This window comes from Coregonus lavaretus (assembly GCF_964263955.1).
Source record: "Coregonus lavaretus genome assembly, chromosome: 3".
NCBI classification, from domain to species: Eukaryota; Metazoa; Chordata; class Actinopteri; order Salmoniformes; family Salmonidae; genus Coregonus; species Coregonus lavaretus.
The window spans coordinates 46,647,555-46,668,293 of record NC_139990.1 but is presented as its reverse complement, the minus strand read 5'-3'; the positions used below and the strand labels follow the sequence as shown (position 1 = coordinate 46,668,293).

General features: G+C 46.4%; 1 protein-coding gene across 1 annotated transcript in view; it reads left to right on the top strand.

Annotated features, from left to right (window-relative positions):
• LOC311127011 (serine/threonine-protein kinase ULK4-like) overlaps nucleotides 1-20,739 on the top strand; it is a gene marked incomplete at its 5' end in the record, with an annotated part of 141,822 nt that overhangs the window by 104,456 nt on the left and 16,627 nt on the right. The window contains 1 exon segment of the mRNA XM_084158746.1: nucleotides 8,069-8,254. Coding sequence (XP_084014872.1) covers nucleotides 8,069-8,254 — 186 coding nt within the window.

Sequence of the window (20,739 nt, the reverse complement as noted above, 5' to 3'; positions counted from 1 at the left end):
ACTGGGAGGGCCTTTTAAACGCTTTACGCCAGCATGCCCCGTGGTGCTGCATGGAGCCCACTCTGTGTTTACCCATGGCCACAGACACACACACAGACAGCCTGTACCCAGGCCCATGCTTTATCCACCTCCATAGCCCCGGCCCTCAGCCCCAGCCTCAGCCCCAGCCAAGCTGTCCCTCTGAGCCGCAGGGGAGTGACTCAACCTACCAACCCCCTGCCTGCCTGGCTGGCTGGCTGCACCCACCCACCAACCACCACCACCACTCCGTACACCAGCAGCCCAGACTGCTAGCCTTGTGTCAACATATTTCTGCATAGAAACAGTGAGCTGAGAGAGAGCATGACAAAGTGCCTGCATGGAAGTCAGCGGCCTGCAGTTGAACCACACTCAACCTCTGTCTGAAAAGCCTTCTGTTTGACTGGGGCTTTGTTTGTTTGTGTGTGTGTGTGAGTGTGTGCGTGCGTGTGTGCGTGCGTGTGTGTGTGCGTGCGTGTGCGTGTGTGCGTGTGTGTGCGTGTGCGTGTGTGTAAGGTTGTGTATTGCCTGAAGAGCTGCTGAACAGAGTGTGTCACAACAGGGTCTGAAACACAAACCTGCTCTCTCGGTGACCTGCACTTGTGGTCTGTCACAAACAGATTGCTCACTAAAAACAGCAATGACTTGGAAGGAGACAGCCAAAGCTCTGATCAGTGTTATACTGCTGATATAACCCTGCCTCTTTTTACAGCGATAGCAATGGATTTTATGGGAATTTATGCAAATGCATACAATTTTGCATGAGCTGCCAAACTCTGTGCCTGATCATATGCAATTTTACTGCGGCTGTAAATTAACATTTGCTCCGCATAATGAAGAATGTTCATGCATACAGTGGGGGAAAAAAGTATTTAGTCAGCCACCAATTGTGCAAGTTCTCCCACTTAAAAAGATGAGAGAGGCCTGTAATTTTCATCATAGGTACACGTCAACTATGACAGACAAAATTTACATTTTTACATTACATTTACGTCATTTATCAGACGCTCTTATCCAGAGCGACTTACAGTTAGTGAATACATATATTTTTCATACTGGCCCCCCGTGGGAATCGAACCCACAACCCTGGCGTTGCAAACGCCATGCTCTACCAACTGAGCTACATCCCCTGCCGGCCATTCCCTCCCCTACCCTGGACGACGCTGGGCCAATTGTGCGCCGCCCCATGAGTCTCCCGGTCGCGGCCGGCTGCGACAGAGCCTGGATACGAACCAGGATCTCTAGTGGCACAGCTAGCACTGCGAGGCAGTGCCTTAGACCACTGCGCCACTCGGGAGCGCCAAATGAGAAAAAAAAATCCAGAAAATCTGATTGTAGGATTTTTAATGAATTTATTTGCAAATTATGGTGGAAAATAAGTATTTGGTCAATAACAAAAGTTTCTCAATACTTTGTTATATACCCTTTGTTGGCAATGACACAGGTCAAACGTTTTCTGTAAGTCTTCACAAGGTTTTCACACACTGTTGCTGGTATTTTGGCCCATTCCTCCATGCAGATCTCCTCTAGAGTAGTGATGTTTTGGGGCTGTCGCTGGGCAACACGGACTTTCAACTCCCTCCAAAGATTTTCTATGGGGTTGAGATCTGGAGACTGGCTAGGCCACTCCAGGACCTTGAAATGCTTCTTACGAAGCCACTCCTTCGTTGCCCGGGCGGTGTGTTTGGGATCATTGTCATGCTGAAAGACCCAGCCACGTTTCATCTTCAATGCCCTTGCTGATGGAAGGAGGTTTTCACTCAAAATCTCACAATACATGGCCCCATTCATTCTTTCCTTTACACGGATCAGTCGTCCTGGTCCCTTTGCAGAAAAACAGCCCCAAAGCATGATGTTTCCACCCCCATGCTTCACAGTAGGTATGGTGTTCTTTGGATGCAACTCAGCATTCTTTGTCCTCCAAACACGACGAGTTGAGTTTTGACCAAAAAGTTCTATTTTGGTTTCATCTGACCATATGACATTCTACCAATCCTCTTCTGGATCATCCAAATGCACTCTAGCAAACTTCAGACGGGCCTGGACATGTACTGGCTTAAACAGGGGGACACGTCTGGCACTGCAGGATTTGAGTCCCTGGCGGCGTAGTGTGTTACTGATGGTAGGCTTTGTTACTTTGGTCCCAGCTCTCTGCAGGTCATTCACTAGGTCCCCCCGTGTGGTTCTGGGATTTTTGCTCACCGTTCTTGTGATCATTTTGACCCCACGGGGTGAGATCTTGCGTGGAGCCCCAGATCGAGGGAGATTATCAGTGGTCTTGTATGTCTTCCATTTCCTAATAATTGCTCCCACAGTTGATTTCTTCAAACCAAGCTGCTTACCTATTGCAGATTCAGTCTTCCCAGCCTGGTGCAGGTCTACAATTTTGTTTCTGGTGTCCTTTGACAGCTCTTTGGTCTTGGCCATAGTGGAGTTTGGAGTGTGACTGTTTGAGGTTGTGGACAGGTGTCTTTTATACTGATAACAATTTCAAACAGGTGCCATTAATACAGGTAACGAGTGGAGGAAAGAGGAGCCTCTTAAAGAATAAGTTACAGGTCTGTGAGAGCCAGCAATCTTGCTTGTTTGTAGGTGACCAAATACTTATTTTCCACCATAATTTGCAAATAAATTCATAAAAAATCCTACAATGTGATTTTCTGGAGAAAAAAAATCTCAATTTGTCTGTCATAGTTGACGTGTACCTATGATTAAAATTACAGGCCTCTCTCATCTTTTTAAGTGGGAGAACTTGCACAATTGGTGGCTGACTAAATACATTTTTTCCCCACTGTAAATATAGCCCTTCACCAGCACAGTGCATCAAGAAGACGTACAGTGGGGAGAACAAGTATTTGATACACTGCCGATTTTGCAGGTTTTCCTACTTACAAAGCATGTAGAGGTCTGTCATTTTTATCATAGGTACACTTCAACTGTGAGAGACGGAATCTAAAACAAAAATCCAGAAAATCACATTGTATGATTTTTAAGTAATTAATTTGCATTTTATTGCGTGACATAAGTATTTGATCACCTACCAACCAGTAAGAATTCCGGCTCTCACAGACCTGTTAGTTTTTCTTTAAGAAGCCCTCCTGTTCTCCACTCATTACCTGTCTTAACTGCACCTGTTTGAACTCGTTACCTGTATAAACGACACCTGTCCACACACTCAATCAAACAGACTCCAACCTCTCCACAATGGCCAAGACCAGAGCGCTGTGTAAGGACATCAGGGTTAAAATTGTAGACCTGCACAAGGCTGGGATGGGCTCCAGGACAATAGGCAAGCAGCTTGGTGAGAAGGCAACAACTGTTGGCGCAATTATTAGAAAATGGAAGAAGTTCAAGATGACGGTCAATCACCCTCGGTCTGGGGCTGCATGCAAGATCTCACCTTGTGGGGCATCAATGATCATGAGGAAGGTGAGGGATCAGCCCAGAACTACACGGCAGGACCTGGTCAATGACCTGAAGAGAGCTGGGACCACAGTCTCAAAGAAAACCATTAGTAACACACTACGCCGTCATGGATTAAAATCCTGCAGCGCACGCAAGGTCCCCCTGCTCAAGCCAGCGCATGTCCAGGCCCGTCTGAAGTTTGCCAATGGCCATCTGGATGATCCAGAGGAGGAATGGGAGAAGGTCATGTGGTCTGATGAGACAAAAATAGAGCTTTTTGGTCTAAACTCCACTCGCCGTGTTTGGAGGAAGAAGAAGGATGAGTACAACCCCAAGAACACCATCCCAACCGTGAAGCATGGAGGTGGAAAAATCATTCTTTGGGGATGCTTTTCTGCAAAGGGGACAGGACGACTGCACCGTATTGAGGGGAGGATGGAAGGGGCCATGTATCGCAAGATCTTGGCCAACAACCTCCTTCCCTCAGTAAGAGCATTGAAGATGGGTCGTGGCTGGGTCTTCCAGCATGACAACGACCCGAAACACACAGCCAGGGCAACTAAGGAGTGGCTCCGTAAGAAGCATCTCAAGGTCCTGGAGTGGCCTAGCCAGTCTCCAGACCTGAACCCAATAGAACATCTTTGGAGGGAGGTGAAAGTCCGTATTGCCCAGCGACAGCCCCGAAACCTGAAGGATCTGGAGAAGGTCTGTATGGAGGAGTGGGCCAAAATCCGTGCTGCAGTGTGTGCAAACCTGGTCAAGACCTACAGGAAACGTATGATCTCTGTAATTGCAAACAAAGGTTTCTGTACCTGTCACGCTCGTTTATAAACGGGACGGACCAAGGCGCAGCGTAATATGCATACATGTTTATTATATTACTGAATAAACACCACGACAAAACAACAAACGAAACGTGAAGTCCAAGGTAGACAAACAACATACCTCACTCGGAACAAGATCCCACAACTAACAGGTGCCAAAAGGCTGCCTAAGTATGGTTCCCAATCAGAGACAACGAGCAACAGCTGCCTCTGATTGGGAACCACACAGGCCAACATAGATCTATACATACTAGATCTAACCATAGACAATAAACATAGCACAACACGACACAGAAAATACACACCCTGACTCAACAAATACAAGTCCTCAGAGTCAGGGCGTGACAGTACCAAATATTAAGTTCTGCTTTTCTGATGTATCAAATACTTATGTCATTAAATAAAAAGCAAATGAATTACTTAAAAATCTCCTCAGGCTCCCTCTCAATGTTACTTACTGACAAAGAACTGGAGTATGGCTGGGGAGAGTTTGTGTGTCTGTGTGTGTGTGTGTGTGTGTCTGCCTGCCTGCCTGCCTGCCTGCCTGCGCGCGCGCGCGCTACGTGTATGCATGTGTGAATGAGTAAATTCATTCTGGGGAGGGGCAGTATGTTATGTCATGATGGGGGCAGAACTCTGAGGACAGCACTGCTACACGTCAGTCCACTTGTTGCTCCCCTCTCCTCTTTCAGCCCACTTCAATACCTTTTCATTTCATGCATTGGATTCATTGCATTTGATTTCTTATCCTTCTTTAGATGCATCTACTACCACTGTTGAGTAAACAGGACATTGATGTAAAGCCTGCTGAGCAGGTGTTAACTCTTGTCTGTTTTGACTTGGGATTGGCATCTGAACAATACTATCAGCACAAGACTGCACAGTGAGACTAAAGAGCCTTTCAGTGGTGGGTTTGGCTTGAGCAGGGAGTTTAGAATGCTGGGCATTTTGGGAGAGACCTGGGGGCGGGCTCTTTCTGGATCATTGTTTGGGATTCCGGCATTCGGCCCGTGCTGAGTGGCGGCCGGCGTACAAAAGAGGGGCAGGATTAGGCCCTCTCTGCGCCCCTGCCACCTCAGCCCCATGGGACTGAGGCTGAGTGGAAGAGGGCAGCAACGGATCAGCGGTGAAAGGAGCCTAAACCCCAAGTGATTACGCCCCTAGCTTTTAGCTTTTACTGAAATAGAGGACTGGGTGGGGACTGGAGGGAGAAGCCCTGAGCTGAGCTGGGTTTCATTGCTAGGTCACAGTGATGTGATGGGTTCCTATAGAAGGGCCATTGCTTATAACCCAAAGTGTCTCTCTCTCTTGATGAAGCTTCAAAGATCCCTAGCCTAGCCCCCTAGCATGGCCCCCTACCCTAGCCCCCTAACCTAGCCCCTTAGCCTAACCCCCTAGCTCCCTAGCCTAGCCCCCTAGCCTAGCCCCCTACCCTAGCCCCCTAGCCTAGCTCCCTAGCCCAGCCTCCTAGCCTAGCCCCCTAGCCTAGCCCCCTAGCCTAGCCTAGCTCCCTAGCCCAGCCTCCTAGCCTAGCCCCCTAGCCTAGCTCCCTAGCATGGCCCCCTACCCTTGCCCCCTACCCTAGCCCCCTAGCGTCCTAGCCTAGCTCCCTAGCATGGCCCCCTACCCTAGCCCCCTAGCCTATCCCCCTAGCCTCCTAGCTCCCTAGCCTAGCTCCCTAGCATGGCCCCCTACCCTAGCCCCCTACCCTGGCCCCCTTGCCTAGCCCCCTAGCCGCTAATGTCCACAGCAGGCAGTCTCATCAGGGCAGGGCCACTATACCTAGCCTGGTCCCACATCTGTTTGTTTTGTATAGCCAATTCGTATGTTTTGTTATTAGCAAACAATGACCATAGGAGATAGCTATACAGCATAACCAGACATACCAGGCTTGTGGCGGGCCAGGCTACTATTATACCTAGTTGCACAGAGAGAGTCCTCCCATGGATGGTTCCTCAGTCAGTCAGTACTGTTTGACACAGAAATACAGAAACGGAACAGAAACTATGGAACTGCCTATCACAGTAACCCCCCCATACATACCTTCAGCACAGACTGCGTTATTTTTATCAGTCTCAGGTTACATTATAAATCTCCTTCCAGAGACGTCATCATGGCTCTGATTTGGCACCAGTATTGGCAGAGCTGTCCATGGAATAGCAGCATGGCATTGGTAATGTCCCAAAAGGCTCCCTGTTCCCTTTATAGTGCACTACTTTGTAGTGCACTGATTACCCCCTTTTTTCTCCCCAATTTCGATCTTGTCTCATCGCTGCAACTCCCCAACGGGCTCGGGAGGCGAAGGTCGAGTCATGCGTCCTCCAAAACATGACCCACCAAACCGCGCTTCTTAACACCCGCCCGCTTAACCCGTAAGCCAGCCGCACCAATATGTCGGAGGAAACACTGTTCACCTGACGACCGAGGTCAGCCTGCAGGCGCCCGGCCCGCCACAAGGAGTCGCTAGAGCGCAATGAGCCAAGTAAAGCCCCCCTCCACCGGCCAAACCCTCCCCTAACCCGGACGACGCTGGGCCAATTGTGCGCCGCCCTATGGGACTCCCGATCACGGCCGGTTGTGATACAGCCTGGGATCGAACCCGGGTCTGTAGTGACGCCTCTAGCACTGCGATGCAGTGCCATAGACCGCTACGCAGTGCACTGTTTTTGACCAGGGACCATAGGGAATAGGGTGCCATGTGGGATGGAGACATTCAGTGCAGAGCATAAAGAATTGGAATGGAAGAGGGAAGGGCAGACGAGACAGCTGAGTTAATGGAGATTTCTCCCACAGATTGAGATGTCACTCATCCCTGCCATGGCAGCCTGTCACTATCCGAGGCATCTGACACCTTCACTGTCAAGGTGTTGGCAACATGAAGAGAAGGGAAATAAAGAGATGCTGACCAGGAAATTATGGAGGAACCAAATCCAGTTTGAGACCAGATTGAACCAAAGAAATGCAGTGAAAATGAAAGCGGGATGTTGATCACCTCTTGGAATGGTTCCTTTCTGGACTCTTCTGATGGAGGCTGTTCCTCACAACCTTGTGTCGTTATGGTCCGGTTGTATACTGATTGTAAAATAATGTTTTTAGACAGCTTTTTAGTGACCAGAAAAATAAGTATTTAATGGTTCAGATCTGGTTCTCTGAGGTCTCTACAACCAGAATATGATGTCATTATAGCGTCCCATACCAACGTTTAACCTGCTGGTGGCTAGGCTGTAGTTAGCCTGCTGGTCGCTAGGCTGTAGTTAGCCTGCTGGTCGCTAGGCTGTAGTTAGCCTGCTGGTCGCTAGGCTGTAGTTAGCCTGCTGGTGGCTAGGCTGTAGTTAGCCTGCTGGTGGCTAGGCTGTAGTTAGCCTGCTGGTGACTAGGCTGTAGTTAGCCTGCTGTTCGCTAAGCTGTAGTTAGCCTGCTGGTGGCTAGGCTGTAGTTAGCCTGCTGGTGACTAGGCTGTAGTTTGTCAGGAAGTGGTTTGGAGATTACACACAGGACCAGGTGATGATGAGTCAGTCTAATCACATCACAGTGGTTTACATTGTGTTATCTCATTACAGGTGTATGAGTCAAGGTTGACATTTCCCTAAGAGCAGAAACCAAACTGAGAACAACAAGCACTATATAGGTACAGTAGAGCTGAATAGAACAGTTGTATAAAAGCGGTAACCAGAAATAACACTACTGGTCTTTTGTTGTGTAGATCCTAAGTATTGCAGAAAGCTATCCCAGATGAGCACCCCATTCCTGGAAAACGTTTGGTAGCACCGGCACACCTAAATAATATTTTGTTGTCTTTGTGTGTGTTCGCTGTACTGTAGCTGCCGTGTGGGGATGTGGAGGTGTATGAGGAGACCAGTCAGTGTTTATCCCTACTGATGCAGCTGTATGGAGGGGACAGCCCTGACTCCCTCAGCCCCCTGAACCTCCAGAGCCTCAGCCACGCGCTGCAGCTCCAGACCCAGCCTAAACAACACAGACTACTGCTCCGCATCATCAAACGCCTGGTGAGTAGAGAACCCTCCCACCTATAGCACTCATGACAGCTTAAGATACCACTGTGTTGTAGTAGTAGTAGTAGTAGTAGTAGTAGTAGTAGTAGTAGTAGTAGTCTTGTGTTACCATACTTCCTAGACTTGTTCATCAATCAGAGGAAGCCTGCAAGCCGAAGGCTATAGCAGCAGTAGCAGTAGTAGTAGAAAACATGAGTTTTGCAGCAGCATAATCATCATCCATAACCACATCCCAAAATGTTTTCTTCCTCCGTACTCTTATGATGTGCACATATGAGTTTCACCCATCTTTTCCCACTGACTGCAGTGTGTTGGTTTCATTTTGGCACAATACTGTAATAATTTACCAGCAGCAGCAACTAGGCCTGGCACAATTACAGAATAGCCTTGTAAATGACGGTTATGGATGAAGACCGTCATGAAAATAAAATAACCGTCATAACCGCTTTTAAAAAGTATTATTGTAATTAAAAAATTTTGGGGGTGTGTGGAAAGGACAGCTGACTGAAGACGGGACGGCCGGGCATTCGTGCGGTTGAGTCCGTTTCTGATGTAACATGGACTCTACAGTAACATAGTCACTACAACGTGATGAAACTTTGTTGCTCCTTGCTGAAACAAGCCAGATGTTGTAGCAAACGAGTCTTCAGTTGCCTAGGCAACGCCCCCTCCCTGCAGCAGCAGCACATGCAGTCAGGAGAGTAGTTTAAAAAAAAAGTTAAAATGTCTTCATTTTTAAAAAACGGTTATTACATTTACATTTACATTTTAGTCAGTTAGCAGACGCTCTTATCCAGAGCGACTTACAGTTAGTGAGTGCATACATTTTTCATACTGGCCCCCCGTGGGAATCGAACCCACAACCCTGGCGTTGCAAACGCCATGCTCTACCAACTGAGCTACAGGAGGCTACGGTGACTGCAGTCATTTTGCTGACCAATAACCGTCATCCAGAATTCCATGAGCTTCACAGCCCTAGCAGCAACTCCACTCTGTTGTTTTGTTGAAGAGAAAAGTGAGATGATGAAGTAATGTGTTTCTCACCTTCCCTGTGCCGTGATGTGGTGGTCCTCTGAAAATACTTCTACAATCAGCAGCCTTTTATAGAACACTGCTGTCAGAGGTGTCAGCAGCACTTCAAAAGAGAGAGGGAAAGAGAGATTAAAGGAAGAGAGATACAGTTTGTGTGTGTGTGTGTGTGTGCATGTGTGTGTGTGAGCGTGCATTTGTGCACACGCTTGGTGTGTGTGTGCGCAAGTTTGTGTGTGTGTTCCAAATTGAAAGCTATTCTCTACTGGATAGGTCGGGTGGCTGGGGGCCACGAACCGTACTATTGTTCCAGTGTTTGTGGTGGGGAGTGATTCAGCGCTGGCCTGGAGGAATGGGAGGGCAGCTGACCTCAAGGCTGCCTTGTTGTGTGTCTCTCTCTCTCCCTGGGGTGGGAAATCGGGGGGTCTATCCATTCCAAAAGAACTCCTGTGAAGAAAAAAGTTAGAAATATGGGAAGTAAAACTGTGCAGCAGCCACAGTTACAGTGATTGGGCTTTAGGAATGTCATCACTTCACTCAATGTTTTCTGCTTTAATTTATACATTATTTGATATTGTGGTCTGGGTGTATGTTTAGGCTTTTTGATATGTCTCAAATGTGCCTCCAACCTGACTGATGACCAAACGTAATGAATAACAAAACCATGAGACATTGCTTTTTGATATCAGTATGAAAGCAATTAGTTGGGAAATGGGAGATTTTCAAAGGAGCCTCTGGCCAGGAAGAAAGAGAGTGATGTTTGATATTAGGTTTGTTGCCAAGCAACTCCCAACCTTTACATTTCAACTGAAGCTCTGCTAAGGACATTGTTAAGGGAAACCGTCCAAGGGTAAATGCTCTGGCAAAAATAGGTATATAGGGTGCCATTTGAGATTCACACATATTGTTGACTGGTCTGTGTCTATATTATCTGTGGTAGTGATTGTATTGGGGAGGAGAGGTAAGGTAGGCAGCAGAAGACAGGTAACTGGAAGAGGAGGAGTGAAGGGTCTGTCTGAGTGACAGAGGAGAAAGAGGAGAAGTCATTTTGTGGCGAGTGCCCCTTCACCTCATTACTGTTTCAACCAACCTGGTCTCTCTCCTTTTCTCTTTCACTTTTACCCCCCTCTCCTTCCTTCCTTCCTTCCTTCCTTCCTTCCTTCCTTCCTTCCTTCCTTCCTTCCTTCCTTCCTTCCTTCCTTCCTTCCTTCCTTCCTTCCTTCCTTCCTTCCGTCTCTCTCTCTCTCTCTCTCTCTCTCTCTCTCTCTCTCTCTCTCTCTCTCTCTCTCTCTCTCTCTCTCATTGATGTTGTGTGGTTTCTCACCTCTCAGCCTGTTGCCTTCCACAGCAGGACTCCCTAGGGCTCTAGACCAGACCTCCTCTCTCTGCCTCCTCTCTGTTCTCACCTCACCAACCACTTCATATAGCAGTAATACCACTGGATCTCCTTACCTTACACTCTTAGAAAAAAGGGTTCCAAAGGGGTTCCTCGGCTGTCCCCATAGGAGAACCCTTTTTGGTTCCAGGTAGGACCCTTTACGGTTCCAGGTAGAACCCTCTGTGGAAAGGGTTCTACATGGAACCCAAAAGGGTTCTACCTGGAACCAAAAAGGAATCTTCAAAGGGTTTTCCTATGGGGACAGCCGAAGAACCCTTTTAGGTTCTAGATAACACAATTTTTTCTAAGAGTGTAGGGAGCCATCATATTCTCTTGAGTCGCTGATGAAATGTAATGCTCATTTGTGGAGCTGTCTGTGGGTCATTATTTCAGTAAATAATAACCCAGAAATACAGCCGGTATGATGCATTTTGCATCAAATGATGCATTTGCCGGCTGTATTTCTGTATTTTTAAAGTTTTGAAAGCTGACATGCAAAACATTTTGGGACTATATCAACAATGGACTAATGAAACAAATACCAAAAGATAGTTTTTGGGTGGAGTTTTCCTTTAAGTGCCTGCAGGGCAGTTATGGGTTTTTTCTTTTCTTAGTTGGACTGCTTGTGTATTCAGGCTGCATTCTGCAGGACATGGTGCTTGTGTATTAAAGATTCAGGCTGCATTCTGCAGGACATGATCCTTGATTGCTTCATTCAGGTTTGATTCATTTCCTGACAAAGTGAGTAATCACCTGTATGGAAATACCTGCCATGCTGCACTATACAATTTACAACACAAAACACTCAGGCCAAACCCAATATATATATATATTTAAAACATTTTATATTGCTGTATCTTATGCCTTAAAGCTATCTCATTCTCATTTATCCAGTCCAAGTTAAGGCAGGTTAAAATAACACCTTGTAGTTTTAATGCAGCAGTATTATCGATTTGGTGAACTGAAGCTGTCAGTAAACTTTTCTAACATTTTGAGCCAATATGAATAATGGTACTTAAAGTATGCAAGGCGCATGAAACATTTATTTTACATTATACCAGTAGATATGCTTACATTTCAATTTAGTCTTTCCAAATAAACATCAACTAATCTAGCCTGCTCTTTGTGGTGGAAAATTGCAAAACAATATTCATCTCACTATGGTGATGTGTAACAAAACAAGTCTCTAATTTATTATAAAATGCAAGCTTTATTTCACTATGTTATGGATAACTTAATCCCAAAGATTTAGGCAAAGACTATTTAAGGTATAATAGAAAAATATTTAATAGAAGCAGCTGTGAGGGAGATCTGTCTCTGATTTCCAGTCAGGGAAGAACTCACTAGGGAGATGGTTGCAGGTCCCTCATATAGAGGGATGATCATACAATCATATTGTTACACAACAGTTATTTTATACAAGCAACAGTTCCAGAACACAATGGCATTTTGTTAGTGTGCAGACATAACAGGAGTCTGTGAAATGCATAACATCACAGTTCCAACACAGAACAGAGCATAAACCTTGAAAAGTTACAACAGCTCACCCCAAATTCTGTCACCAAAACAGTTGTCTAACACATTTCAATTCATTTCTTCACTGAGTTCTAGGTTACCCTATTACAGATAAACATTGCACCTGGCTCTATCTGACTTTAACAAGGGGCCCCAGGGCTAATTTATCATCAGACATGTTACTATACTCTGCGCTGCTCTCTCGCTGCTCTCCCGCTCAATGAAAGGTTATTAACAATTTACAGGCCGTAGTCTCTGGACGCTCCTCTCGTTCCGTAAAGACGGATCCATCCGAGGTCTTCTCCTGCTATCTGCTTTTTTTCTTTCTCTCCTAATGAGCTGCAGTGTGTTCTTAGCATTGTGAATCAAATATCACACTTCTCCCCCTAAAATAAAGGCTTGGCCTTGCTACTCCACCACTGCTGCTTTGTCTTGGATGGCACAGCAGTGAGTCTGTCTGTGTAAGTAACTGTAACATCGGAATATGGGGATGCAACAGTGTTGGTATGGTAGTATAGTTATAGCAATTATTGTGCTTCCTCAACTGGAATCAAACCAGACATTTGTTGTGATTCAATGTTTGTCTTGTAGGTAAGCTGCTTTTTTAAATGTGTAGATAGCTGTACTGCTGTATGGACAGATTCATATTAAGTCCCTTGGTCTAACGCCTGCTCTGTGTGGTCTTAAGCTCTCCTCCCAATCCTTCCTTCCTATGGAGAAGAGTGGGAGGATGTATAGACCCTCTAATCTGTGGAGAAACTCTTAACAGATTGTGTTTCATCATTCCCTGGTTTCCTGGCAAGTCATTTAAAATGTATATCTGGGCTCACCAATGTGTTGTTCACTAAATCCCTCCTTTTTTCTCTTTAATGGTCTGATCATGGGGCTGAGCTGGAATTACACACACACACGCACACACACACATACACACACACTGGAATTACCATTAACACTAGAGCTTAATTAGCCTTGTTAGTCCTTAGGATGCAGAATCAGAGATGGGCTGTCATTAGGGTGGCAGGCATTGTTGTTGTTGTTATTGTTGTTGTTGTTGTTGTTGTTGTTGTTGTTTGGGCTGAGTCAGGATTTGACGCCTGAGATCACCTGCCCTGGTGGGCATAAGGGAGAAAGAGCCTGGCTGCTTTGACCCCCTTTGTGTTCAATTAAAAAGTGCTGTGATGAAAGTGCACCGTAGTGAATGAAGTGGAGGCCTATGCAGTGGCAGTGTGTGTTCTTCTGCCCTGTGTTCATCTGAACATGTGAATGTGCATTTGTGGGGTTTGTCCTTGAATGTAGGCTACATCAGTGAGCATATGCATCTGTGGCAATTTAAAACCTTGTGCAATGAAAGATGGGTGTGGGACGTCAAGAATGCAAGGTTTGGACCAACACCACCCTATCTGCACCAGTCTTGGCGTTCATCAAGGGTTGGACCAACAGGCCCTATCTGCACCAGTCTTGGTGTTCATCAAGTTTTGGACCAACACCACCCTATCTGCACCAGTCTTGGTGTTCATCAAGGTTTGGACCAACACCGCCCTATCTGCACCAGTCTTGGTGTTCATCAAGGTTTAGACAACACCACCCTATCTGCACCAGTCTTGGTGTTCATCAAGGTTTGGACCAACACCACCCTATCTGCACCAGTCTTGGTGTTCATCAAGGTTTGGACCAACACCACCCTATCTGCACCACTCTTGGTGTTCATCAAGTTTTGGACCAACACCACCCTATCTGCACCAGTCTTGGTGTTCATCAAGGTTTGGACCAACACCACCCTATCTGCACCAGTCTTGGTGTTCATCAAGGTTTGGACCAACACCACCTTATCTGCACCAGTCTTGGTGTTCGTCAAGGTTTAGACAACACCACCCTATCTGCGCCAGTCTTGGTGTTCATCAAGGTCTGGAACACCACCACCCTATCTGCACCAGTCTTGGTGTTCATCAAGGTTTAGACCAACACCACCCTATCAGCACCACTCTTGGTGTTCATCAAGGTCTGGAACACCACCACCCTATCTGCACCAGTCTTGGTGTTCATCAAGGTTTAGACAACACCACCCTATCTGCACCAGTCTTGGTGTTCATCAAGGTTTAGACCAACACCACCCTATCTGCACCAGTCCTGGTGTTCATCAAGGTTTGGACCAACACCACCCTATCTGCACCAGTCTTGGTGTTCATCAAGGTTTGGACCAACACCACCCTATCTGCACCAGTCTTGGTGTTCATCAAGGTTTAGACCAACACCACCCTATCTGCACCAGTCTTTGTGCTCATCAAGGTTTGGACCAACACCACCCTATCTACACCAGTCTTGGTGTTTGTCAAGGTTTAGACCAACACCACCCTATTTGCACCAGTCTTGGTGTTCATCAAGGTTTATACCAACACCACCCTATCTGCATCAGTCTTGGTGTTCATCAAAGTTTGGACCAACACGACCCTATCTGCACCAGTCTTGGTGTTCATCAAGGTTTAGACCAACATCACCCTATCTGCACCAGTCTTGGTGTTCATCAAGGTTTGGACCAACACCACCCTATCTGCACCAGTCTTGGTGTTCATCAAGGTTTAGACAACACCACCCTATCTGCACCAGTCTTGGTGTTCATCAAGGTTTGGACCAACACCACCCTATCTGCACCAGTATTGGTGTTCATCAAGTTTTGGACCAACACCACCCTATCTGCACCAGTCTTGGTGTTCATCAAGGTTTGGACCAACACCACCCTATCTGCACCAGTCTTGGTGTTCATCAAGTTTTGGACCAACACCACCATATCTGCACCAGTCTTGGTGTTCATCAAGGTTTGGACCAACACCACCCTATCTGCACCAGTCTTGGTGTTCATCAAGGTTTGGACCAACACCACCCTATCTGCACCAGTCTTGGTGTTCATCAAGGTTTAGACAACACCACCCTATCTGCACCAGTCTTGGTGTTCATCAAGGTCTGGAACACCACCACCCTATCTGCACCAGTCTTGCTGTTCATCAAGGTTTGGACCAACACCACCCTATCTGCACCAGTCTTGGTGTTCATCAAGGTTTAGACATCACCACCCTATCTGCACCAGTCTTGGTGTTCATCAAGGTTTAGACATCACCACCCTATCTGCACCAGTCTTGGTGTTCATCAAGTTTTGGACCAACACCACCCTATCTGCACCAGTCTTGCTGTTCATCTCAAAAGTGTGAAATTAGTTTGGGCTTGACTCTGCTTTAGAGATAGCAGATGTACATGATTTTAACAGGGGTTGGGGATAGGCAGTGGAGGCTCCATTGGAGTGGACAGACCGGAGGATAGGCAGTGGAGGCTCCATTGGAGTGGACAGACCGGAGGATAGTCAGTGGAGGCTCCTTCGGAGTGGACAGACCGGAGGATAGTCAGTGGAGGCTCCATTGGTGTGGACAGACCAGAGGATAGTCAGCACTGTTGGGTGTATTTAGTGTATTGGGTGCTGCGTATTATATGGCGAGCTGAGCTCTCTGGGTGTGTCCTAAATGGCACCCTATTCACTATGGGCCCCGGTCAAAAGTAGTGCACTGTATAGGGAATAGGGTTCCATTTGGGACGTAACCTCTCCTCTCTCTCCTATTGATTCATGTCTGTCTGTCCCTGTCCTAATTAGTACACAGGCACTTCATCCACCTGGGTGTTAATGGAGTTAAGTGACCTGGCCTTATTCAGTTGGCCTCCCCTCCTGTACACACACACACACACACACACACACACACACACACAACCTCCACCTACCCACCCCCACCCCCTGCCTGTATCCGGGACAACGCACTACTCTGAATGCGTCGTACGTTACGGGTAGAATTTAATCAGCGACCCTTTCTAGTCTGGACAGAGTAACTAACGTTAGCCTCCCCGCTTCAATGACATCATGTGTGCCACAGGGGTGATACTTCTGTTACGCTGGCTCTATATTTGACACCTCTATCTGGATATGATTCACCCTCCCCTACCAGTTGAGTTGACTGTACGTCATAGATTATGATTCTCACCTGTTCTATTCTTAACTGATCATCTTCTCTGTGAAATGTAGACACAAAATGTAGGATTTTATTTTTTCTTCTCCACCATGCATGAACAGCCTCACCTGGCAGGGGAATTTGATAATTAAAAGTAGAAGGTTGCTCTAGCCAGAGACTACACCGTAAAGACTGAGGGCTTATTTCCACTGTGGTCCTCTGGAAAGAAACCAGAGTTGATTATTTGTTTTCCAGAATCGACCGCTAGCTAGCGGTGATGTCCTCTTTCTAATCCTAGTTCCTGCAGTCTGAATCCTCTGTCTGTCCCTCCTGGAGGAATTGGTCCTGGATATATTCCACCTCCCTCCCTCCCTCTCTCTCAGTCCCTGGTTCCAGATGTTACATCCTGACTCCTGTGACCCTGGGATGCTGCTAGCTGCTTCTCTTCTCTCTCTTCTCTTTCAGCCATCTTGTGTCTAGTCAGGCCTAGTGGGAGCTCCCAGGACAGAGACATAGGCTGCGTCCCAAATGGCTTCCCTATTCCCTATATAGTGCACTACTTTTGACCAGGGCCCGTAGGGGATATATAAGGGATAGGGTGCCATTTGGGATGCAGATAGATAGAGGGACCGAGGCTAGGAGGCGGGTCAGTCGCTCCCCATATTGAGCCGATGAATAATTCAGAACAGGGACAGTCCACTAGTGTAGCAGACAGTATGAACCCTCTCTCTGGAGACACACCATTGGTGCTCATTAAGTCCTGTGGATGGACTGGACTAGAGTCTTCTTCTGGTTTGCTCTTTCTACCTCCCTCCATTCCTCTCTCTCTCTCTCTCTCTCTCTCTCTCTCTCTCTCTCTCTCTCTCTCTCTCTATCTCTCACTCTTCCTCTCTCACACACATCATCTCTCTGTCACTCTTTCTCTCTCTCTCCATGACTGAGACAACAATGGGTCTGTTCTCTAGCTGGCAGTGGAACTGAGAGGTTATGGACCCAGGTATTGTGCCTCGGGGCAGTGGTCAGAGTTCACAATAAGGGATTTGCACAGCAGACTTTCATGGGCACCATGAACTTGCATTCATTTTGTCTACAGTGATGTAAAATGGAGGATACAATATTGTGCTTCCACATCTGCATTGCTTGCTGTTTGGGGTTTTAGGCTGGGTTTCTGTATAGCACTTTGTGACATCTGCTGATGTAAAAAGGGCTTTATAAATACATTTGATTGATTTATTAGGAGTTTATACAGAGTTATAGGCCTAGCCATCACCCACTTCACAAAAATAACTGTTCAAATATAAAATGCATCGATTCCAAAGTAGGTTCTTCAAATCAAATCAAATCAAATCAAATTTTATTGGTCACATGCGCCGAATACAACAGGTGCAGACATTACAACAGGTGCAGACATTACAGTGAAATGCTTACTTCATTAGTGACTGTTTTGTCCGTTTGGTCATTTTAGTCATAATTGCATTTGATTCGTTCGCACTTCTACAATTCTACATGGAGATTTATATCGATGAATAAATGGAAGTTTACTGCTCCCTCTGACGCGTTACTTCTTGAGAGTAGATGGATGCCCGAGCAGTTCAGTTTGGCTCATTTCTGCTGCCAGGCAGCTGCTAGTTTGTATGCCACCCTGCTCTCTCTGTCACTGCCACACATTCAACTGTTTTCACTTCCCCTGGCCGTATCTCCTTTACTATCTTCATTTCACCCTGCCATTATGGTTGGGACAGCCACTGATTTTTTATTAACTTTGATTTAATCAGCCCAAATGAGACCAAGGGCCTCATTTTCAATGATGCCCTGAGACAATAACTATAACAAGTTACATTACATTAGAACATCACTTACATCACAGCCATCATAAACAAGTTATTAAATCAATCAATTGAAACAATTGGGCTGAATCGTTACAGCATTGTGTCTGTGTGCCAACAGAATCCTGTCAACAAGCCCATTCTCTCTCTGTTATCGCCCTGAGAATCTGCTTTAATGTCCCAACTGCAGCTCCTTATCAGAGGGAACAAGCTGACAGAGAACAGACGACCTCGCGGTCGGCCTAGGCCAGGTAATGAAGGGATTTTGGTGTCGGTGGATGTGTCCCAAATGGCACAATATTCCCTATATAGTTCACTACTTTTGGACCCTGGTCCTATTGGCCCTGGTCTAAAGTAGTGCACTGTGTAGGGAATAGGGTGCCCTTTGGGACATAGCCACTGTCTGGTACTGTAATACACAGTATTACCCATCACACTGAAAACCAACAGGTCTGCTCCACATGAAATCACTATGACGACTATGGGGTTTAACTAGACATACTACTGCTCATGCTCCCAGGTGATTTGATTAATAATAACGTTTCCACCCTTAGGTCTTCATCAGACATTTAACTAGACACAGACATATGGTGGTGGTTAAACAACTTTGCTGTGCTGCTGATGTACTGGGTGACTTGTGTGCTGGTCCGTGTTGGCATGGTGGTGCCAGGCCCAAGCAGACAGACAGGAGGACAGCCAGGCAGGCAGCGCAGAGAGACAGGAGCCTGGGGTTGTTTCATGGGCCTCGCTGAGCAAAGAGAGACAAGTAGAACAGATGGGGTGTGTGTGTGTGTGTGTGTGTGTGTGTGTGTGTGTGTGTGTGTGTGTGTGTGTGTGTGTGTGTGTGTGTGTGTGTGTGTGTGTGCGTGTGCGTGTCCACGGCTCAGCCCCCAGCTCTCCCTGGGAGATGGAGTGGGATGATAGGTCCTGCTCCATTAGTCTGGACACTGAGGAACACTGGGAGAGCCAGGAGTCAGGGCTGATTGAGGGCTGGGGGCCGAGAGGCTGTGGCAGGGACACACACACACACACAGCCACACACACACTCAGGGCTGGGGGCCGAGGGCTGTGGCATGCCACTGTGAATGGATGAGCAGCAGAGCTAAATACTGCCCCCAGCTCCTCACTGAGTGACAGCCCGTTGGCAGCGATGCCACTGGAAGATGTATAGCAGTTTGGCATTGACTTCTAGGGAGGGAGCCAGTCTTTGCTGGGTCATATTTCTTCAGCTATTTACTGGAAGAGCTGCCCAGGTATTGACTTGGCAGGAAGGGAAGACGCCCGTGCAGGGAAGTTTAGTATTCTTACTGCTGTATTGTATTGTGTAAGTTTAGTATTGTTAGGTTTTTCATCTGCATGCAGTTTTTGTAGGGATGTTGAGGTTTTTCTATATGATCAATATCATTCCTCTCCAGGCTGTAGTTTATGATCTCACATCAAATCTACTGCAGCCCCTCTCTCTCTTTCTCTGTTCTGCTGGCCAGTACTGGGTTGGGTTGACAGAGAATTGTAGTATCAGCCTCTCTCTTTCTCTGTGCTCCCTCGCTCTCATTGACTATGCATGTTGCACATCATCCATTTTTCCAATCTTTCCAAAATAACACAGAGGGCTCATTTACACCTGAGTGAGCCGTTGACAATGGGTGCTCAATCTGGCCCTTAGAGAACAGAGTGCTACAGAGCCTTCTCATCTTCCCCAGCACCCTCCCTGCAACAAAGAGCTGCTTAATTAGCATGCATTCATTTCACTGCTGTACCCATCTAATGCACAACCACTTTTGTCGGCGCCTCATCAAAGAAATGGCTAATTACCTTATAATGTCAGAAATGGCGGCCGAGCGACACGCCTTTCAAAAAGCAATTCAAAGAAGACAGAGAACAGGAGATAGGAGAGTGGTCAGGTTTGTGTCAAGGGAGAAAGGTTTGTTTGGGGTTAGATCAGGGGTGTCAAACATACGGCCCATGGTTTGAGTAAAAAATAAAACATGTATAGTACCAGTCAAAAGTTTGGACACACCTACTCATTCACACCTACTTTTTCTTTATTTTTACTATTTTCTACATTGTAGAATAATAGTGAAGACATCAAAACTATGAAATAACACATATGGAATCATGTAGTAACCAAAAAAGTGTTAAACAAATCAAAATGTATTTTAAATTTGAGATTCTTTATAGTGCGCGACATAGGTGGCTCTGGTCAAAAGTAATGCACTATATAGGGAATAGGGTGCCATTTTGGATGCACACAAGGCCCATCTTGGACCACCAAGGATGTCCAATTGAACAATAATACACACTTTTATTTTGTTATCAGATATTTTACTGAAATTGTTTAAATTATAACCAACCTGTTGTTGCATTGAGGCTATAAGAAACCTTAGGCCTATGTTTATTTGTCAGTACCTGTGGTCTAGCTAACTGACAATTTTATTTTGTTGCTAAATATTTAGATTTCATGAATTCACTAAGAAATGTCCCCAATTATTGTCATGTTTCTTTGATTTCTATTATTTTGCCTACAAACCTTCTCCCTTTATCTGCAACTTCTGGTCACCATTCAAGTGGATGTCACACATTCATTCAATGGTGTCGAACTAAGGAAAAATGGGTTGCTCTTGGCCTTGGCATTTTGTTGTTAAAATAAATTGAGGTTATCTCTTGCCAAGACCCTCTTATCATTTCTAATCTACACAATAGCCATCCCCAGTACTGCAGACTGGAGCTGGGCTTGTGTCTGCTGCC